The sequence below is a fragment of the Pteropus alecto genome, unplaced genomic scaffold (genome assembly GCF_000325575.1).
Source record: "Pteropus alecto unplaced genomic scaffold, ASM32557v1 scaffold43, whole genome shotgun sequence".
Taxonomy (NCBI): Eukaryota; Metazoa; Chordata; class Mammalia; order Chiroptera; family Pteropodidae; genus Pteropus; species Pteropus alecto.
In genome coordinates, this window is record NW_006435764.1 from 3942864 (window position 1) to 3962289 (window position 19426).

At 46.6% G+C, this 19426-nt stretch overlaps 1 protein-coding gene across 2 annotated transcripts in view; it reads left to right on the plus strand.

The window, feature by feature from the left end:
- KMT5B (lysine methyltransferase 5B) overlaps positions 1-16107 on the plus strand; it is a 32109-nt gene extending 16002 nt beyond the window's left edge. For both annotated transcript variants that reach the window (XM_006911006.3, XM_025046180.1), the window contains exons 6-10: positions 807-973; positions 1267-1286; positions 1366-1502; positions 6747-6943; positions 13602-16107. In XM_006911006.3, coding sequence (XP_006911068.1) covers positions 807-973; positions 1267-1286; positions 1366-1502; positions 6747-6943; positions 13602-15073 — 1993 coding nt within the window. In that variant the 3' untranslated portion in view covers positions 15074-16107. The remainder of the gene's footprint in view (positions 1-806; positions 974-1266; positions 1287-1365; positions 1503-6746; positions 6944-13601) is intronic.
- Positions 16108-19426: the final 3319 nt, after the last annotated feature.

A 19426-nucleotide genomic window follows, 5' to 3' on the forward strand; every position in this document is an offset into this window, starting at 1 on the left:
CGTCGCTCCCAAGCTGGGATGTACGTGAGCGTATGTTGTCTCTCTTGGGATGGCATCAGGCCTGCTCATCAGCTCCCGTGGTTCCGTGTATTGTGGATGGCTGTGGAAGTTTGACATCTTGGGTTCTAGAGCTGCACTGTCTAGCATGGTAGCCACCAGCCACATGTGGCTACTGAGCCCTTGAAATGTGGCTCATCTGAATTGAGAAGTGCTGTCATATGAATGCTAGATTTTATATTAAATTATATTTTTCATTAATATAGCTTATACTGATTACCTGCCGAAACAGTATTTGGGGTATGTTGGGTTAAAATACATTACTAAAAATAATTTCACCTGTTTTCTTTTTACTTTCTTAATGTGGCTGCTAGAAAATGGAGGTTCTGTACTTGGCTCGCACTGCGTGTCTGGGGCGCGGTGCTGCTCTAGCGGGTGGCACCCCAGTTCTGGGTCCTTGTAACCCTTTCCTACTGCTTGTCCTGTCTCTTTCATCCAGTGTCAGCAAGTCGAAATCAGTGCAGCAGGAGTCCTGTCTGCTTGCAAGACACTGTGCTCGGTGCTGCAAAGGCACAGAGCACACTTGTACCCTGCGGGACTTCCCAGCCTCCTGTGCGGATAAGGCCGCTGCGCAAGTGACCGTGGCACAAGGCTCTGGGGTTTCTAGGTGGGGAGCCGAGTGAATCAGCTAAGATACGCGTAGCTAGGTCTTCTCAATTCTTGGTTTTTATTGGACAGGCTTATTATATTAAAAGAAGCCTTATTATTTATAATTACTAGTAATTTTTAACATCACATATTTTAAATAGGAAACGAAATGACAAAATAGAATTACTGGTGGGTTGTATTGCCGAACTTTCAGAAATTGAGGAGAACATGCTACTTAGACATGGAGAAAACGACTTCAGTGTCATGTATTCCACAAGGAAAAACTGTGCCCAGCTCTGGCTTGGTCCTGCTGCATTTATAAACCATGGTAAGCGACATTTCTCAGGTGCTAGCACTAGTGTTGAGCAGTACTGCTAAAAATGACAATGACCGTATCAAACTGAGCAAGACCTTTATCTTCCCTTAAAGGAGGGTTGGAAATGTGATTTTTTTTTCTCCCACGAACTTATTAAAATAAATATTCCTGTAGTTTAACTTGAGACCTAAACTTCTATCAAAAGCTATAAAATTACATGGAAAGCTTATTTCAGATTTCTGTAATTGTTCGTGTTTCAGATCTTACCTACAGTTAATTGACTTTATCTTTTGGACATTTTTCAGATTGCAGACCTAACTGCAAGGTAAGCATAACATTTTTTTATCTCAAATATTTAGTTCCTGTTCAGGTACGAGTTTCTCAGTGAGTGCATTTTATTTCAGTTTGTGTCAACTGGTCGAGATACAGCGTGTGTGAAGGCTCTAAGAGATATTGAACCTGGAGAAGAAATTTCTTGTTATTATGGAGATGGGTTTTTTGGAGAAAATAATGAGTTCTGCGAGTGTTACACTTGCGAAAGGTAAAGTAATTGAGTACGATGTTCGGCTTTTACGTTATTTTAACCACCAGATGATTGCGGGCAGCAAATCACATCGTCTCCTTACCTTGCATGTAGAGGGGTCGTCCTTACAGTCCACAGCATGGCACCCGGTGCAGTGAGCACGGACAGCGTCAGAGGCTGCAGAGCTGTTCAGGGCGCTGGCACCCGGCCGTGTAAAATCTTATTGTTACTGTGAATGGATCAGAATTCAGATATGCTTAAGGAGAGAGTAGGAAAACCTTACGCGCGCACACACACACACACACACACACACACACTCACTCACTCACTCACTCTGCCAGTGAAGGGTTGCCCCCAAACTGGCAAGTGAAGTTCAGCTGTTGACAGTCACGTGAAAATTCTGAAGTTGTCTCGTGTATTACCAAGCTGTGTCTGGAATTCCTGTGTTCCGATGCACATAGTCTTCATAATTCCTAAGTCCTGTCACTTAGGGAGGAACCTCTTTGTGTGACCCATCAAGATTTTGGAGTCCATGTAGAAATCCCCCAGATGGGCCTCAGTAGGCCCGCGCGTGCACACAGGCTCGCAGAGGGAGCCCTGCAAGCTGCCTAGGCGCAGGCTGGCGTAGGCTACCCAGCAGAGTGACCCTGGCTTTGCTGAGCCCGTTTCTCGTACCCTGCACCGTGCAGAACACCTGCTTTCACCCGTTCATTCCTCAGCCATCTGTGCGAGGGAGAACTAGCGGTGTGCCCACTTCGCCTCTGAGCCCAGGGCAGCCTCACGTCAGAGCCCTCATTCTTTCCACTCTGTGTGATTTCTGTAAATATGAGCAAAGAGAGCTGTAGTACTACTTTGCACGCTTCAGACACCCAGCCTCCAGCCAGCCAGGCCGCGGAGCAGTGACGGGTTTTCTAAGGGCCCCGTTTTCCTCTTTCTGAATAGCCAGAGGCTCCCCCTGTACTGGGGGGTGGGAGGATACGATATATCTTTCTCTGTATGGAAAATGGTTTAACCATTGGTGAAATCTTAGACCAGTCCCCAAAAAGACCATTTCATCCATGAAGTAGTTTAAATGTAGTTGAAGATGCTTAAAATCATCTCATAGAGACGGCACAGTGAAGTGGCAGTTAGGTGCCTGAGATCGGGAGTAGGGCTGCCTGGGTTGGAACCTGTGACTCTGCATTTCATTAGCTGTGTGACTTTGGGCAGCTGAGCTGCATTTGTGCTTTACTTACCCCATCTGTAAAGTGGGGGTAACATTAAAAGCTACTTCATAGGATTGCCACGAGGATATTATTTCACATAAAGCATGTAGAACAGCACACCGTTAATACATATTAGCTATAAAATTACATTGTGGTTTTTGGTTATTTTCTCATTAAAATAGAAGCTCTAATAAGGCAGAGATTTTTACCTTTTTATTTACTGCTGCATCCCCAGCATCCAAAGCAATACTTGGCAGATGGTAGGTTTTTGATAAATATTTGGTAAATGAATGATTGAATGGAGCAGATGATATACTGAAAAGGTTTTGAAGGCTGTTCTGAAGAACGCGACCACACACCCTGGCCTCCACACCCGCCCTGAAACAGCGTCACTAGTTCAGGACCACACATGTCACATTCTTTGGGCAGATTAGTTCTCGTTATTGAATCTCAGTTTCTCACTGGCCACATAGGGTAAGCCCACCTACTCCCAGGCTTAGCGTGAGCAATAAATAGAAGTATGTACAAATCCTTTCTCAGTGGAAAGGCCTAACATGGCGCAGGAGGCATGGCTGTCATCAGACTACTTGAGCACTTTGACATAAAGGTTGACTGCACGTATTCTTGAAATCCTCAGAGACATCCATTGTTTCTGCCTTTCCAGAAATTAGGTGAGAGGATGAGTCTAGTCAAAGGAATTCATTCAGTCGTTCATCCCTGTCAACTGACTAGTTAGTTACCTTATGTTAGGCCTGCAAATGCATGATAAACAAGACTACACAGTGCCAGCTGTGAGGGCAGTGCAGTAAAAGGGACATGGACACACAGTATACTGGGAGCTGAGGGCGAGAAGAGGTGACCCAGTGAAGAGTTGTGAGTGGACAGAATGTTTACAGAGGCGCTGATATCACAGGCGAGTGTCTAGGATACATTTGATGGATTTTTCTGGGCTATAACCATCCTGACAACGATAGCAATTGAAATACATTTCTAAGTAAGTACTGCAGAATTTTTAGAAAACTTGAGGAATAAAATCTAATAAGAGACTAAAGAATATAAGGGGCCAAATTATGTTAAAGCGTCTATGAAAGCACGTTTGATCATAGCCAGAAACAATTTTTAAAGTATACTTAGAGATTTGCCTTAACAGATATTAAAAGTTACTATGAAACAGTTGTGATCGAAACTTGATATTTGCTCAGAAAGAGGGCATGAATAGAATCTTGAAAGAGAGGCAAGCCTGACATTGGCGTACGTACTTTCATTCCGTTGTTGGGAGCCCACACATGCAGGGACCTGACTTAAGTTGTTCGTGGGTTTTCGACTGCAAGGTGCCCCAATCCCCACGATGTTCAGGGTCAGCTGTAACTCATCACGTATCCGGAAGAAAACCAAGCTAACCCCCCACCTCACACCGTGTACAAGATAAATTCCAGTGGTTTAAAGATTTAAATTAAAAAAAAAAATTTTAGGAGAATATATGTCTAACCCTAGGGTCGTGGAATTCTTTTGCGAGAATTAAGACAGGAAATGGTGAACATGAAAATTTTCGAATGGCTAAAAGTCGAGTCAGAGACAAATGATAAACTGAAGTCAAGGAAGTACATGGCAGAGAGTTAATATAGTACCAAAAAAGGACCCGTAAACTCATAAGGAAGAGACAGACTCCAGTAGAAAAGAAAGGCGAGGCGGATGCTGCAAAGAAAATGATAGCCATAAACAAGGAAATTAAAACAGGCATTCATTTCACCACCAAGTTGGCACAGTTTAAGAGGTGCACTGTGTGCTGCTGATTGGGATAAGGAGAAGCAGACCCAGTAGTTCCAGGGCTGTGAATTGCTGTAACCTCTTAGGAAAGTAATCTGGCAATATTTGTTAAAAATAAGTTAATGTGCACCTGTTCACCTGGCAGGCAGACCCGTATGGCGGAATCTATCCTGCAGCGGTGTGGGCACTGGGTAGGAAAGGTTTGGTCTTAGGAGCGGTATCACAGCAGAGCTCATGGTGGCGAACGCAAAATACCCCACAGGTTTCAGTGATCAGTGAAAAGAAGTGATTGGCTATGGAAAGTTTATTCCACATAAAAAAGTACAACTTTCAAGACACATGTTCAGTTCACATTCATTCGTTCACGATGTAATGATAAAGCTGGCGGCCGAGTGACCACATGGTATCATCTCATTGGTTTTGTTTCCCTAGAAAGCAACAACAGTGTAAATAGACGTGTAGACCAGGAAAGGGGTTGAGGCTGACATGCTGGCAGATGCTTCACGTGGCACCGTGCTGCTCAGGTTGGGAAATAGGTCAGCTTCTGCTCCGTGGGTGTCTGTGGTCTGGGACCTTTGCGCTTGCTGTAGCAGCGTGAGCACGTATTACTTGCAGAAGTTCTAGAGAAGACGTGACGGGAAGTAGAGAAGCAGATGAATGGCGGTGTCACTTTAAAACCCCCCAAAAAACTAATATCCAGATTAAACAATTCTAGCACAATCATTTTGTGTTTAAGCATGCTTTAAGTACGGATCATCTTTCTAGAAGTGAACCGGAAATGTTACAAGTTGTGGTAAAAAAGCATGAATATCTGAAAATAACTTACTATTTTTTAACCCACATGAGATGAAATAAGCCTTTAGGATTTATGAATTAACTTTCCGAATGTATTTTGGGGTTGAGTGGAGTATAACTGGCTGCCCACCTTGGTGAAGATTATCTAGAGGGTTTTACAGCGATTTCTAATACACCTTTTGAAAAAAGAATCGAGGCGGTCCCACAGTAAGTTTTTGTGGTTGTTTTGACAAAATCGTTAATAAAAATGGAATTCCAGATCCATTCTAGGAAGGTGAAGAAAGCAAGAATGCTCACTTTATTTACCAAAAATAGTTTCGGCATTACGGTTAGGTCTGTGCTCCCTGGCAGTAAATGGTGAGAGGGCGGGGAATGAAAATAGAATTGTTGTCCCTTTGCAAAAGGCGGAACTGGTTATTTGGGGGAGAACACTCTGAAAGAAATCAATGCTGCGGGATTTCATGGCGGGCCAGTTTGCTTTCCTCCTGGAGGGTGTTCACCATTTCAGCACAAGTTCAGAAGCTGTTGTTATATAGCTTCTCTGTAACAGGCTAATAAAAGGCAAGTCAGTGAAGGGAATTTTGGCCAGAGAGATTTCTCCCTTCTTAAACACAGTATGTAGTGCTCTTTTTAAAACTTTATTAACATATAATTTACTTATTCTTTTGAATAGAGCTGAATAAGAGTTTTCTTTTGCACACTGAACAAAAGCACAGATCTGCAAAGCTCGGTTCAGTAAGGAACTTTAGGGACCCGCTGATTAAGCACCCTCACCTCAGAAGAATTCATATAAACATAAATAATTAAGGCAGGTTAGAAATCATTCTTATCCAGTGGTAAAAGCAAGTCTTTTAATATCTTTAGTAACATTTTTTGACTTAATTATGGTCATTTATGTTTAGTTTACTAACTTGAAATATTTAACAGTTTTTAATGTTCCAAAAGTCAGAGTTTCACTAATATAGTCTAGCCTTATATAGAATTTCAATTAGGATTTGTTCGTATCTGACGTTAAGTTCTAAGTAATGACTTAATTTATGGGAATTGGTTTCTTTTTTTAGTTCCTTCATTCTCAATGATCAGTAGTGTAATATTAAGTTGTGCAGAACAAAGCTAGAATAGAATTAACAGGTGGGTTATTTAAGCTACACTTCAGATCTGTTGCACCAACCAGCTTTGAAATTGAAGAATTAATTTATTTTTACCTACATTTGAATTTCTACGGGGTCCAATAGTTTCTCATGGGCAGTTAACAGTTGACAATAGTCATAACAATTTGTTTTGCTATTTTAAGTCTTAAGGAGTTTTTTTGTGTGTTAATTTGTATGCATATTTAATTTGTTTTGAGAGGCCTAGGCTCGGCAGATTCCCAGTGATGACTGAGACCTCGTCAGTTCATCACGTCTGTCGGTCTGGTGTGGCCGGTCGCCCTCAGCAGCCGAGGTTCTTGTGAGTAACGGGTTCATCGCTTAACGTCTGCCGTTTTCTCTTTCAGACGGGGAACTGGTGCTTTTAAATCCAGAGTGGGACTGCCTGCGCCTGCTCCTGTTATCAACAGTAAATACGGACTCAGAGAGACAGATAAACGCTTAAATAGGCTTAAAAAGTTAGGTGACAGCAGCAAAAATTCAGACAGTCAATCTGTCAGCTCTAACACTGATGCAGACACCACTCAGGAAAAAAACAACGCAAGTAAGTAAGGGAGCTCCCATAAGCGTATCTTTTTTTTTTTTTTTTTAAGCGTTTTCACACAGTTTGCTTACTGAAGCATGCTTCAATAGTTTTGCTCTTTTCAGTATCGAAACTCTGGGACTCCTGCCCTTCAGCAGTGCTGCAAGGTTCTAGAAATTATTTGAGCACAAAGGCGGACTGTACCCCGACCCCGGATTCAATATGGTGTTCTAGGCAGAATTGTCTGCTTTTCTTGAATACTTGATAACTGGACATTAAATTCTTCATCATATGTTCCAGGGTCGTCATATGTTTGAGAGAAACATTTTCAAGGTCTTAGTTTCACTATAATGCTGTCGTTAGGTCCTGCAAGAAGACAGAGGACTGGGTGGAGTCAGACGGGCACCCACGTGGCCATGCCTAGCCCGTGCTGGGCGGGTCGTGGACTTGGGGAGTCCTTCACATCTGGCTTCAAGGCTTCCACCTTTTTGTTACTTGCTTTTTTCAAATTCACTAAACTGCCAGTTACCAGACTCAGAATTATGATAAAGGAGCATTTTAAATGCCACTGTACTGTGACCTATCAGCCACTACCAAAAGTAGCAAGAGAGGTGAAAAGGAGAAAGAAGCAAGATTTAAGGTGCCAGTTGTGGGTGGGGTGGGGGCACGAACTAATGGGACCGGAGAAGGAGAGAATGAAGAATAAAGAGCAGAGAGAAGAACGCCTGAGCCTGACTGAGCAGCGAAGCGCATCATGTCTATGGAGCTTCGAAGTCCCAGACCTTTCTGATCGCTACCGTTTCCCGTCCGGGTGACACCAGTTTTCTCTAGTTCCGCTAAAGGAGTAGGCTCTTTAGTCTGACTTGTCCCTGACAGGAATAAAGCTTTAAAGTTTGACATCGTGGTCCCCAGAGCGCCCGTTTGGGCCCGTAAACGTGCGTACGCCCCTCTCAGCACCCGAGTGCCCCCGAGACCTGACTTTTAGGCTCTCCTCCCTGTCTTCAGACATTTGTAGCCCAACAGTGGGTGCTCCCCTGCCTCACAGAAAATCCCAAAGAAAAGGGAAGGTGTCTCCCAGGATGGCGAATGTCCCCACCATGAGCTCCTGAACCTGCCTGCTGCTGGGAGCCAGAGGCCAACGTGACCTCTGTAGTGTGAGGCGGTCCTGTGTGCCCGCTCCAGTTTATATCGTCCAGAATGGACAGAAAGAGCAGTTAGTCCATCATTCACTGTTGACTGTTGGTTCTGATAATAAACGCAGCATAATCAATGTTCGTTTTCTGAGTCTGGTTCCTTGGTGAAACTGGAGACTTGTGAAACGCATTTATAAACGTGTACAAGGGACAGGTATACATAGGAATGTGCCAGTAGCCGTGTGTGGAGACAGCGTGTTGCTGTCCACATTGAGTGGCTCTGTGACTTTCATGGGGGCGTTTGTGCTTTCATGCATTAACTATTTCTGACGTGTAGATACTAAACTCAGTACACTAGTTAGTTTCAAAGGTTGGCATACAGATATTTTTAGAAGGTGTCTAGTGTACTGTGTGACCACCTAGTAATATGTATTAATGAACCAAAGATTAACGTAGTTAAGAGATTAAAGAAATGCGAGAGACTCGGGCTCTCCCTCAGGGAGTTTGCACCTTAGTTCCGAGACGGGACAAGTGCACAGTGACGCAGAGCAGGTTGTGAATGCCATTTCCAGCTTGGCGGGAGCAGGACCCCCCTGAGCCGTAGTCTTAGCCTGGCAGAACGGAAGTACAGCACTCACCAGTGTCTGCTGATGGAGGGTGCTTGCTCTGTTCAGCTCGCCTTTCTGTTGAGTGCTTGTCTGAGTAATTCATGGGATGTTGAGATAAACTGAGGGTCGTGTGACAGTTGATAGACCTGGCTCAGTGCTCCAAGGGAGCTAGAGATTTACTCCACCTCCGAGGCCAGCGCACACTCGACATGTTCACAGCAGTGTTTTCTCAGGCTCTTTCATGCATTCTTTTATGCTGTATTTCTTTTGGTGTTTGTGTCTGGACCATGTCCTTCTACCTGTTTGAAAGAAAGGCTTTTTGAAACGGCAGCTGGTAGCAAAGCCAGAGCTCCCTGAGCCCGTCCCCCAAGGCAGGCGGACGAGAGTTGTGTGCGTGGCTCCGGGGTGCTTTCTCCACGCGGGGCTGCCATGTTTACCCTGCATTTGGTCTAGAATTCAGCAGTGACAGGAACTGCTTGCTTTGAACAGCATATATATCCTTTTTCAAGAAACATTTTGCCTAGTCAGAAGAAAGATGACTTCTTTCTTCAACGCAGATGCCCTTTTGAAAAGTTGCGAGAGCCACATCTTGGCTGTTTAACATTCCGAGAGAGGAGACAACAAGAAAGCCATGTTCACAAATTCGGTCCTCAAGCCTGAATTATAATGCCATTATTGGAAGATGCTGGGTTTTAGGTCCCCAGTGCCTCAGAGGCTGGGCCACCCTCCATGGTCAATACTGTGATGTAGGACATAAGTCACTACGAATGCTACAAGTCAGTGCAAGACCCCGAAGACTCGGAGCAAGTTGACCCTAAGTAAGAAGCATCTGTCCTAGAGGCAGTGGGCTGGGTCACTGTCGCCTGTTACAGATGTCGCTGTCTGATCTGAATGTTCTCCCCTGCTGAGCCCACGAGCTGCTTCCGAGTCCTTTCCAGAAGCCCGTTCCAGCAGCCACTGCCAGTCTGTGCTGATCACGTAAGATGGAGGCTGCTTGCTGTGCCTGGTGAACTCCATGAACTGATGTCTCTGAAGTCTGTTGAGGGTTTTCTGGATCCTCAGGTTCTGAGGGTGTCACCGTGTAACAGTCCTCATGTCACTGTGGCTCATAATGTCCGTGCATTTCTGGGGCTTTCCCAGGACAGCGTACAGACACAGCCCTGGCCCTCGGAGAGCTTCGATGACATTTTGCTGCTCTTGTGTCTGGCCATAATTCTCGATGCCCACGCAGGGTCGCTTTGTGACTGAGGAAACCCTGAAATGACCGTGATTGCCACACCTGGGTCCTTTACCCATAAGTTGGGCCTGTCACCATAGTAATTCTGTGGCGTACCTTAGAGGCAGTACAATAGAGCTCTTAAAAACTTGCAGTTGATCATAGACCAAGTTCAGATCCCATTTCTGCCGCTCACCAGACGGACCGTCTTGGGCACGCTAGTCCCAGGAGCTCGGTCCTCACACACCGTAACAGCCCTTCCTTCAGGTGGTGCTGGCAAGGCTTGAGAGCGAACTGATCTGGCCATGTGCACAGCACCTGCTACGTCATAACTGCTAAGAATATCTCTCTCCACTTAAAATGGCCGTCTAGGTTTATGCATTTGGTTTTTGTCTCAGGCACTGGGAGGAGAGTCCGTGGCGCGTTTGTGCTGAAGCCATGGCGGCCACAGGCACACCTTACCTCCACTTACGTCAGAATCCTTAGTCTCTTGATCGACTCTTAATAGTGGCCGCTGTGGCCACTGTCTCCCTCTAGCCCGCTGTCGCTGACATTCTCAAAGTGCCTCGAAGATCCTGTGGCACTTCTGGGGACAGCGAGGAGCCCTTGGCACTCTCAGCCACTTTCCTCGTCCTTCTCTTGCCCGGTTTGTCTGTGTCTCGTTTGACCTGTGACTTGATAAACACACCTTCTAGCTGGGCTTTTGATGAGATCATGCTTTTCAGAAAAAACGAGGATACGCTGATAGATACAAACATGTAAGTGAAATCACTGTTGCAACAATACGTAGCATCAGTGCAATATTTTGTGCTGTTGAGCCCACGAACTAAAGTGCTTGGACAGTGGTTCGTGGCAGTCAGCTGACCACTGGAAGGAGGGATGGAAGGGCGAGAGCCCAGATCCGAATCACCCCAAAACGAGATTCCTCTAACGAGTCCAGTGTCCAAGCAAGGCGTCATGAGCGACGTAGGAGGGCAGCCTGTGGTGTGTAGGAAGTCCTGACAGCCTCCCTGAGAGGGGGATGAAAGGTTGGCCACGTGAAGCATCGTCAAAGCAGAGGGGATGAGTGTGGGACTTGGGTAAGTCACGTTTCTCGTGGCTGGACTAGAAGGTAGGAAGAAGGATGTGATCATAGTTTAAAGTTTTGGACTTTATTCTTAGGGTGTCAGGTTGCTGAAAAGTTTAAACCCCAGAAATGACACAGTGCACCAAGAAAGTCATTCCGGCTCTGTGGTGAGGAACGGGGTGTTGGGGAGGCGACGGGAGAGCTGAGAAAAGGCTGGAAGCTGTTGCGTGGATCAGGCAGGAGGGTGGCGGTGGCAGTGACATGCAGGCGTGGACGGCACAGGGCACGGGGGTCGACGGGGTGAGGCAGTTAGGGAAAGCAAGCGTCAGGGATGACCTCCCAGTGTGTGCTCGGCAGCTGGGTGGGCGGCGGTGGTGCTGGCCGAGATGGAGAGCTTCGAAGGAGCAGCAGCCGTGAGGCTTGGCGGTGGGCTCCGTTTCAGCATGTTCGCTGGGCTCATGAGACAGGGTAATCTGGATGCCCGTAGGCATTTGGCGGTGTGGATCTGTAATTTCGGAGAGAATCGGGCCAGAGAAAGTGGTTCGGGAACTGCCAGCAGGTTGATGGTGATGGCCATGGGGAAGTGGATGCTCATCACCCGAGACCTGGTTTCCCCGGGGCTCGGACAGTGGCCTGAGGAATGCACTCCGCGGGCGGATGGAAGAGGGCGCTCATGGGCGGCCTGGGGGAGAGGGTTTTCCAGGAAAACACGCGGTTAGCAATGTTACATTTTGCAGAGAGAGAGAAGGGCTGAAAAGTGTTCACTGGGTTTTGTGACCAGGAGGTGGTCAGAGAGATTGGCAGAGGTCATCTCATCAGAGGGACAGGCTGGATCCACATTTTGGGGATTGCTGTTAAGATTACAAAGTATACGTGATCGTCGGGTAGGGCTGATGGCAGGGACGAAAGGAGCGTGGATGGAAGAAGAAAAAAGAAGGTTGAGAACCACTAAGCCTGGTAATGGAATGGTCCTTGAAGAGTCACAGGCCGAGCAAAGGACCATCGTAGCCACGTCTGAGAAAGCCGAGCACAGACACCGGTGTGCGTTTACATCAGTAGGCACGTGAACTCAGTCACCTGATGGCAGCCTTGTAAGCAGAAGGAAGACTAGCAAAAGACCTGCCCTGAATATTCTTAAATTTAAAAAATAATTTCGAGCAGGTTTTCTGTATAATTCCACTTCATTATTCTCGAATCGAGTGGCATCTAAACTTTGCTACTGCTACTATTCACAAAACGAGTGGCCTTCTTGGTAACAGCCCACACGGAAGCGTGTTGGTTCATTTGGGGGATCTTGTTCCTGGGAATCCTGCTGGTTTTGGTACCTCAGAGCCGTTTATGGGCAACTCTCCTTGAGGACAGAGCCTTCCGTTCTTGGTAGTTTGATCTTTTTGGAATGCCAAAAGGAGGAGCCATTCTTGTTCCTCTGAATAAAATTTAACTAATAGAGACTTACTTGCTTAGCCATGCAGAAGGAACAGCAGTCACCGTGGCAACCCTCAAGCATGTAGTGTGTGGCAGTCTTTGTCGGGCAGTGTGCTGGGCTTGCCCACATTTATTTATTTATTTCTTCCCTGTTTTCTTGTGAGAGATGGTGATTATTTGCCCATCTCAGCTTCCCTGGTGAATGATTTAAAGGGATATTTCGATGAGGAAGGGGTTTTCAGGTGGGGAATGCGGGGAACTAACTGAGAAATTGACTCATAAAACACTATAAATAAAGGTCCAAGTGTAAATGCAGAGGAAAACAAAGATGGCAGAAAGTCGGTGGCGAGGCCAGAGGCTCACTGTGGGAGCAGCGGGAACTTGAGTCACAGAGAAGCCTTTTGGACATCACTTCGCAGGGGTGGATCGCGGTAGGGCCACCACGGCCGTCCTGTATCCTTGTCCGGAGGGAGGAGGTGGGAGCCCCGGGGTCCTGAGTCGTTCTGGCAGCGTGCTGCTTCCCCTTTGCAGTCGGATTGTTGGCAGCTGGCAGTCACGGGAGGGACAGGGCCCAGCAAGTCCTGCTGGTCCTCAGAGTGTCGAAGGGGCGGCTTTAAATAGTGCAGTTCTTTCTGGGCGAGTGTCTGTTGGGAATAACAGTGTGTGGTTCTTAGGATCGCTTTTTCTTGTTTGAAACCAGCATGATAGAATTTGTCTCTTAGTGAAGTATTTCTGTTCTCTTTTCTGGTCAAGTAACAGGCTCACTTTGAGTTAATGAGTAGTGGACTTAAGAAACCTATTTAAAGTGATTATTTTAAGAAGAATTTGTGAAAGAAAACTATGATTTTTACTCCGCTTCAAATCTTTTATATGGTAAAATACTAAACCAGGAAAAGAAATCCTTAGTTTAGACCAGTATCATGATAAAGACAAGCTTAGAGTGAAATCTAGGTGCATGCTGTGCTAAGAGCTCTTTTAATCACCAAATTATTTAACCTCGCAAATGTATAGATGCTCCATAAATTAGAGGCAGAAATTAGAAAGAGAACATAAAGGAAAACAGCTTATGTGCTGGAAGCCGAGCTGGGGGTCTGTCTGCCATATGTGTGTATAATCCAAACATTTCAGGGCCGAGTCGGGTTTGGGGCATCGTTTGGTTGAACCTTACAGGGTTACCAAGGCCGCTTCTCATCTTTGCTTTGTTTTTGTTTTTGTTTTTTTTTAACTGCAGCTTCTAGCCGCAAATCTTCAGTTGGTGTGAAAAAGACCAGCAAGAGCAGAACATTACCGAGGCAGTCTATGTCCAGAATCCCAGCTTCTTCCAACTCTACCTCATCTAAGCTAACTCATGTAAATAATTCCAGGGTACCAAAGAAACCGAAAAAGCCTGCAAAGCCTTTACTCTCTAAGATAAAATTAAGAAATCATTGCAAACGGCTGGAGCAGAAGAGTGCTTCGAGAAAACTCGAGATGGGAAACTTAGTACTGAAGGAGCCTAAAGTCGTTCTGTATAAAAATTTGCCCATCAAAAAAGATAAGGAGCCGGAGGGACCAGCACAAGCCGCAGTGGCCAGTGGGTGCTTAACCAGACACGCAGCAAGAGAGCACAAACAGAGCGCTGGGCAGGGCGCCCCCCACGGGGAGGGCGCCCCCAGCACATACACAACCAGGCGGTCTGCGAGGACACGAATGGATTCGAAGGAGACCTCTGACATCAAGCTTGAACCAAATACGTTGGACGGCTGTAAAGACAGCTTGGCGGAAGCTCGCCTGGATGGTGGCGAGCAGCCAGCTCCTACGGTGCAGGATGAAGAACTGGCCCACGACACTGCCCCAATCAGGGAAGCAAAGTGTCCTAAGAGTGACAACAGCATTGCAAAAAAGAAGTCACGACAAGGAAAACTTGTGAGACAGTTGGCCAAAGCAGAGGAGCCCACCCCGCTGCACGCTTCCCCAGGAGGGGCCGGGGCCGGGCCAGATGCGATGTCCCACCCCGCCCAGGGCGGGCACAGCGGCGCGGAGGGCTCGCCCGGGAGCTACGGGGACTGGGCCCCTTGCCCCGTTGACGGCTCCGTCGTGGCAGCGGAGAGCTTCAGAGCAAGAGACGGCTGCAGAACTGCAAAGAGTAAAAAGAAGAGGCGGATCACAAGGTACGACGCGCAGCTGATCCTGGAAAACAACTCCGGGATCCCCAAATTGACTCTTCGCAGGCGTCACGACAGCAGCAGCAAGACCAACGACCCAGAGAACGACGGGGTGAATTCTTCAAAAATAAGCATCAAGTTAAGTAAAGACCACGAAAATGATAATAATCTCTATGTAGCAAAGCTCAATAATGGATTTAACTCAGGATCAGGCAGTAGTTCCACAAAATTGAAAATCCAGCTAAAGCGGGACGAGGAGGGTAGGGGTTCATACCCAGAGGGGCTTCATGAAAACGGGGTGTGCTGTAGCGACCCTCTGTCCCTGCTGGAGTCCCGCATGGAAGTCGACGACTACAGTCAGTACGAGGAAGAAAGTACAGGTGACTCCTCCTCTTCCGGGGGGGAGGGGGAGGGGGAGGACTATGATGATGACTTTGAAGATGATTTTATTCCTCTTCCTCCGGCCAAGCGATTGAGGCTAATAGTTGGGAAAGACTCTATAGATATTGACATTTCTTCCAGGAGAAGAGAAGATCAGTCTTTGAGGCTTAACGCGTAAGCTCTCGGTCTTAATTCGACCGGGGATAACTACTTTAAAGAAATAAAAAATTCCAGTCGATTATTCCTCAACCGAAACGTTTTAGCGGCAGCACTTCTCTCGTTTCTTCACGTAACAGCGTAATACTGTAGAAAGTGTACAGCGTACTGACTCTTCTTAAGTCTGATTTGTGCAGATTTTTATTGTACTTTTTAAATAGCCTTCTTACGTGCAATTCCGAGTTAGAGGGAAAGCCCCGTTGTAAAATAAAGGCTCAAGCAAAACTGTACAGCGATAGCAACTTTCCACCCAGGACGTTGAAAACAATAATGTGGCTACACAATTTTTTTTAACCTAAGAGCATCAGCCGGCTCTTTAATATATGACTAAATAATTCAAAACAAATCATAGTGGCAGCATATTAAGGTTTCCTAGTATATGCTAATATCACCAGCAATGATCTTTGGCTTTTTGATTTATTCGCTAGATGTTTCCCCCTTGGAGTTTTGTCAGTTTCACACTGTTTGCTGGCCCAGGTGTCCTGTTTGTGGCCTTGGTTACATAGCAAACCATCGGTCGGGAGTCAGATCGGTTTTCTTTAAAAAAAAAAAAAGTACAATTACAAGCGTGACAGCTAACTTTTCAGTACGTTCTCTGTACGAGGGTGGCAGTGTGCAGGATGAGTTTCGATGCAGCGTATTTATTGCTTGTCATGTAAATTAAAGACCTTGTATTTAACACTTTTCAACCCTTTTAGATAAAATTGTTCTTTGCAAGAATGATTGGTGCTTATTTTTTCAAAAATTTGCTGTGAACAATGTGATGACAACAAGCAACATTTATCTAATGAACTACAGCTATCTTAATTTGGGTCTTCAAGTTTTCTGTTGCACTTGTAAAATGCTACAAGGAATATTAAAACTCTATTCACTTTAACTTATAATAGTTTATGAAATAAAAACATGAGTCACAGCTTTTGTTCTGTGGTAACCTATAAAAATGTTGTCTTTGAAATTCAATGTAAAGAACTGAAAACAATGTATATGTTGTAAATATCTGTGTGTGGTGAGAAATTTTTGTCATAAGAAATTAAAAGAACTTACCAGGAAGGTTTTTAAGTTTAGAAATATTCATGCCAATAAAATAGGAAATTATAAATATATAGTTTTAAGCACTGCATCAGTGGGAGTTCTTGGCTTATGTTAATGTATGAAAATATCAAAGAGTTTTTGACTATATTATCAGTTAAAAGAAGAGTCAGATTTAATTTTTTTTTTGAAGCACTTTGAGAAGAGAAATTAATTTTAAGTAACTTAATGAGCAAAATTTTGGTTGCTACTTTATGTTCAGTACCAATTTTTTCATTTCTCTGGATTGTTTCACAAATCGGACAAAGAATTGGGGGGATATAAATCTGTAACAGGTGTTCGACGCCAGTGGGTCTCTCATTTCTGGGAAATGTGTCCGCGTACCTCCAGACATACAGTGTTCCTGAGTAAAACCAATGTGGGGGATCCACATAGCGTCCGTAGAAAAGTAGCCCACGTTTTAAAATACCAGAAGGAACCTGCGGGTCACGAGAAGTCCGGTGGAGGGACCCGCCGTGCTCACTGTCGCGGTCGGTCCCTGCCGGCTTCCGGATTCGGCTCCGCGACACGGCTGCCAGGAGGTTCCACGCAGCAGTTGTTAACACTCCCAGAGGTCTGTTAGGTTTAGGGTATGTTTCCTCCTCACGTTCTTCAAGGAGCTCCTTCGGCAGTGTCGCGTCGTCCCCTGTTGGTCACGGTGCGGTCTAACCCTCAGGGACCGAGTGCAAGCGCGGGCGACGTCCTTGCACACACACACCCGCCCGCCGTGCTCCGTCTCGAGTCCTCGCCCGCGAAGTGCTCCGAGGCACTCAGAGCACGTTACGGACCACGACCAGGCCTCACGGTGTCCCTGTGTAGGAGAAGTGAGACTCGCGCCACCGAGGAGAGTCGCACGTAGACCCTGTGTCCGGACGGGGCCCGAGGGCAGAGGGCCACCTCTCCTTCCCGCCTCGGCCTGGCGGTTCCGTAGAGGGTCAGAGACCATCTCTTGAACTATTCCTTGGAACACCGACAATAGCCATTTCAGGAATTTCACTCTTAAGGAAAAAGTAATAAAATTGCGCATTTCCCACTTTTCTCCATTTTTAAGCTTCACTTTCGTAACTTATTTATGATGTTCGTTCTAACTTTGTTGCGGCCTTGCCCTTCGAGGCCGACCTTCCCGTGGGTCTGAGCGGTGACACTCGGTAGCAGTCACTGCCTCGGGAGTCCGGTGTGCACACGCGCGTGCGGCCGCTGCCGACGCCTTCCAGGGAGCCCGATTTCCGTTTCTAAGGGTAGGGCCTCGGAGCTGCCCCAGCTCTGCTGCAGGACGTCGCCGTGCGCCATGGCGAAACCCACACGCCGGCGACCGCTCGGAAGAGGTCAATAAACCTTTCATTCAGTAAAACTTTCAGCTCGAGCTTATGCAATGATTGGTAAAGACTTTGGCATTGTAAGAATTAGGAGATGATCGTAGAAATATATGTAAAGTATTCGATTTTCAATCATTTTTCAAACTACTGTTTTAAATTGTTTTGCTGAGTTGTAATACTTTTGAGATACAATGTATTCCTTGTACTGAAAGAATGAAAAAAAAAAGGACTTTTTCAGCATTCGAGGTAAGTTCTTTAACGTTTCATTAAAAACATTTTTTACAAATATTTTGTACATGCACTTGCAGTATTGAGGTTAATCATTTTAATAAATTCGGAAATTAAAACCATTTGGCCAGTGTTCGCTGTATCCGAGAACAAAAGGTCAGGGTGATGATTTTCTCCCACGAGGTTTTCATTTAAAGTAGAATCCGTAAAATCAGAGTTCCTAAAGTTTTCACATATCTCTGAGCGTTGCATTCTCGGTGCCCTGGTCTCTTTTTGCTTCTGTTTTAAAAGATCCGTTTGCCACTCAGTAAAAGAATTGGGGGGAAGAACTAAATCTTCCCTCAACGAGGCGGGTGCTTTTCAACGACATGCTCTTAGCCCTTGACCGCGAGAAGGCTTTTGCAACGCAATCATTGGTGGATCCTGATCACTCGATTTTTTCCTCACTGAACCGGACAGAGCTGGCCCATTTAGAACTGGCGTGGGTCCTTTCTCCCACTTACTGCAGCAAAACCTAGTGGGAAGAGGAAATAGGACTGGCTTAGGAGTCAGGAAACCTGAGTTTGCCCAGCCCTGCAACCGAGCGACCCTGGGCAAGCTGCTAATCCCCAGATCTCGTCTTTCTAGCACCAGAAGTCAGTATGGACACCGGATCTCGTGGCCAGTTAAGCTTCAGGATGAGCTGCAGCCACTCTTGATGAAGTGGTCGGGGTGGGTGGTGCAGACCAGACTGACAAGCACTGACTTCCTGGTTCATTGAAATATCCATCCGAACTTTGTTCCCAGTTGAAAAAGGCTAACGGGCACGCCTGCCAAGTACTCAGGCCTCTCGTTAGCTCTCAGGCTTCCTGTCCTTTGAAGTGAGTCACTCCTTGCTAAAAACCACTGACAGCTCGCTTGCCACCTGCTACCCAGAGCCCTCATGTGATTTGTTTCCCAAATGCCAGCACCCTGTCACCGCATGCCATCATGTTTGCTGCAGAGCCCAGTAGCGCTCAGCAAGGTGCAAGCAAGCTGCGACCTCAGGCACGCTCGTGGCCCTGCGGTTGTAAGCGTGACTATAACACGCCAGGGCGGGCAAGAAGGTCTCCAGCCTTCTCTGACCCGATGCAAGAGCTCCAGTTTCGCCTGTTCCCTAACGTGGCCTGGGGGTGGGTTTGACTCTTCAGGTGGGGCAGGTGTGTGGTGGGCAGGCTTGGGGGCCAGGGTCTCCCAGCCAGGCTGCCCCCTCCCCACTCCCAGCAGCTCCACTCACACTCCAAGGGCACTGAGCTTATGTTCGAGGAAACAGTTGGGAACCTGCTAATCTGGAGGACAGAAGAGGGACGGCAATGTCACAGAGGTGGCTTTGGTAATGCTTTATAAAAAGGAGAGGGTGCAACGTGTCACCAGATATTTTATTCTTGCTAGATTTGTGAGTTTTCTACCAAGTTGCGGTAGACGGCGACGTGGCGGGAACCCACCCAGCCGAGTCCGCTCGGCCAAGGGCAGGCAGAGCGTTGCTGGGTCTGCCCGGGCACACCAGGGGGCTGGCGGGGCACGCGCAGGTGGGTTTCCCAGTCTGAGACCTGAGCGGCAGGAGCGAAGTCGCATGTCCTTAATGTTTGCTGAACGCCTCTTACGTGTTAGGTGCCGGGGCTGAGGGGCACAGTTTGAGTCTCCCTTGTGGCACGGGATTAAAGCCGTGAGAGCAAGTGAGATGA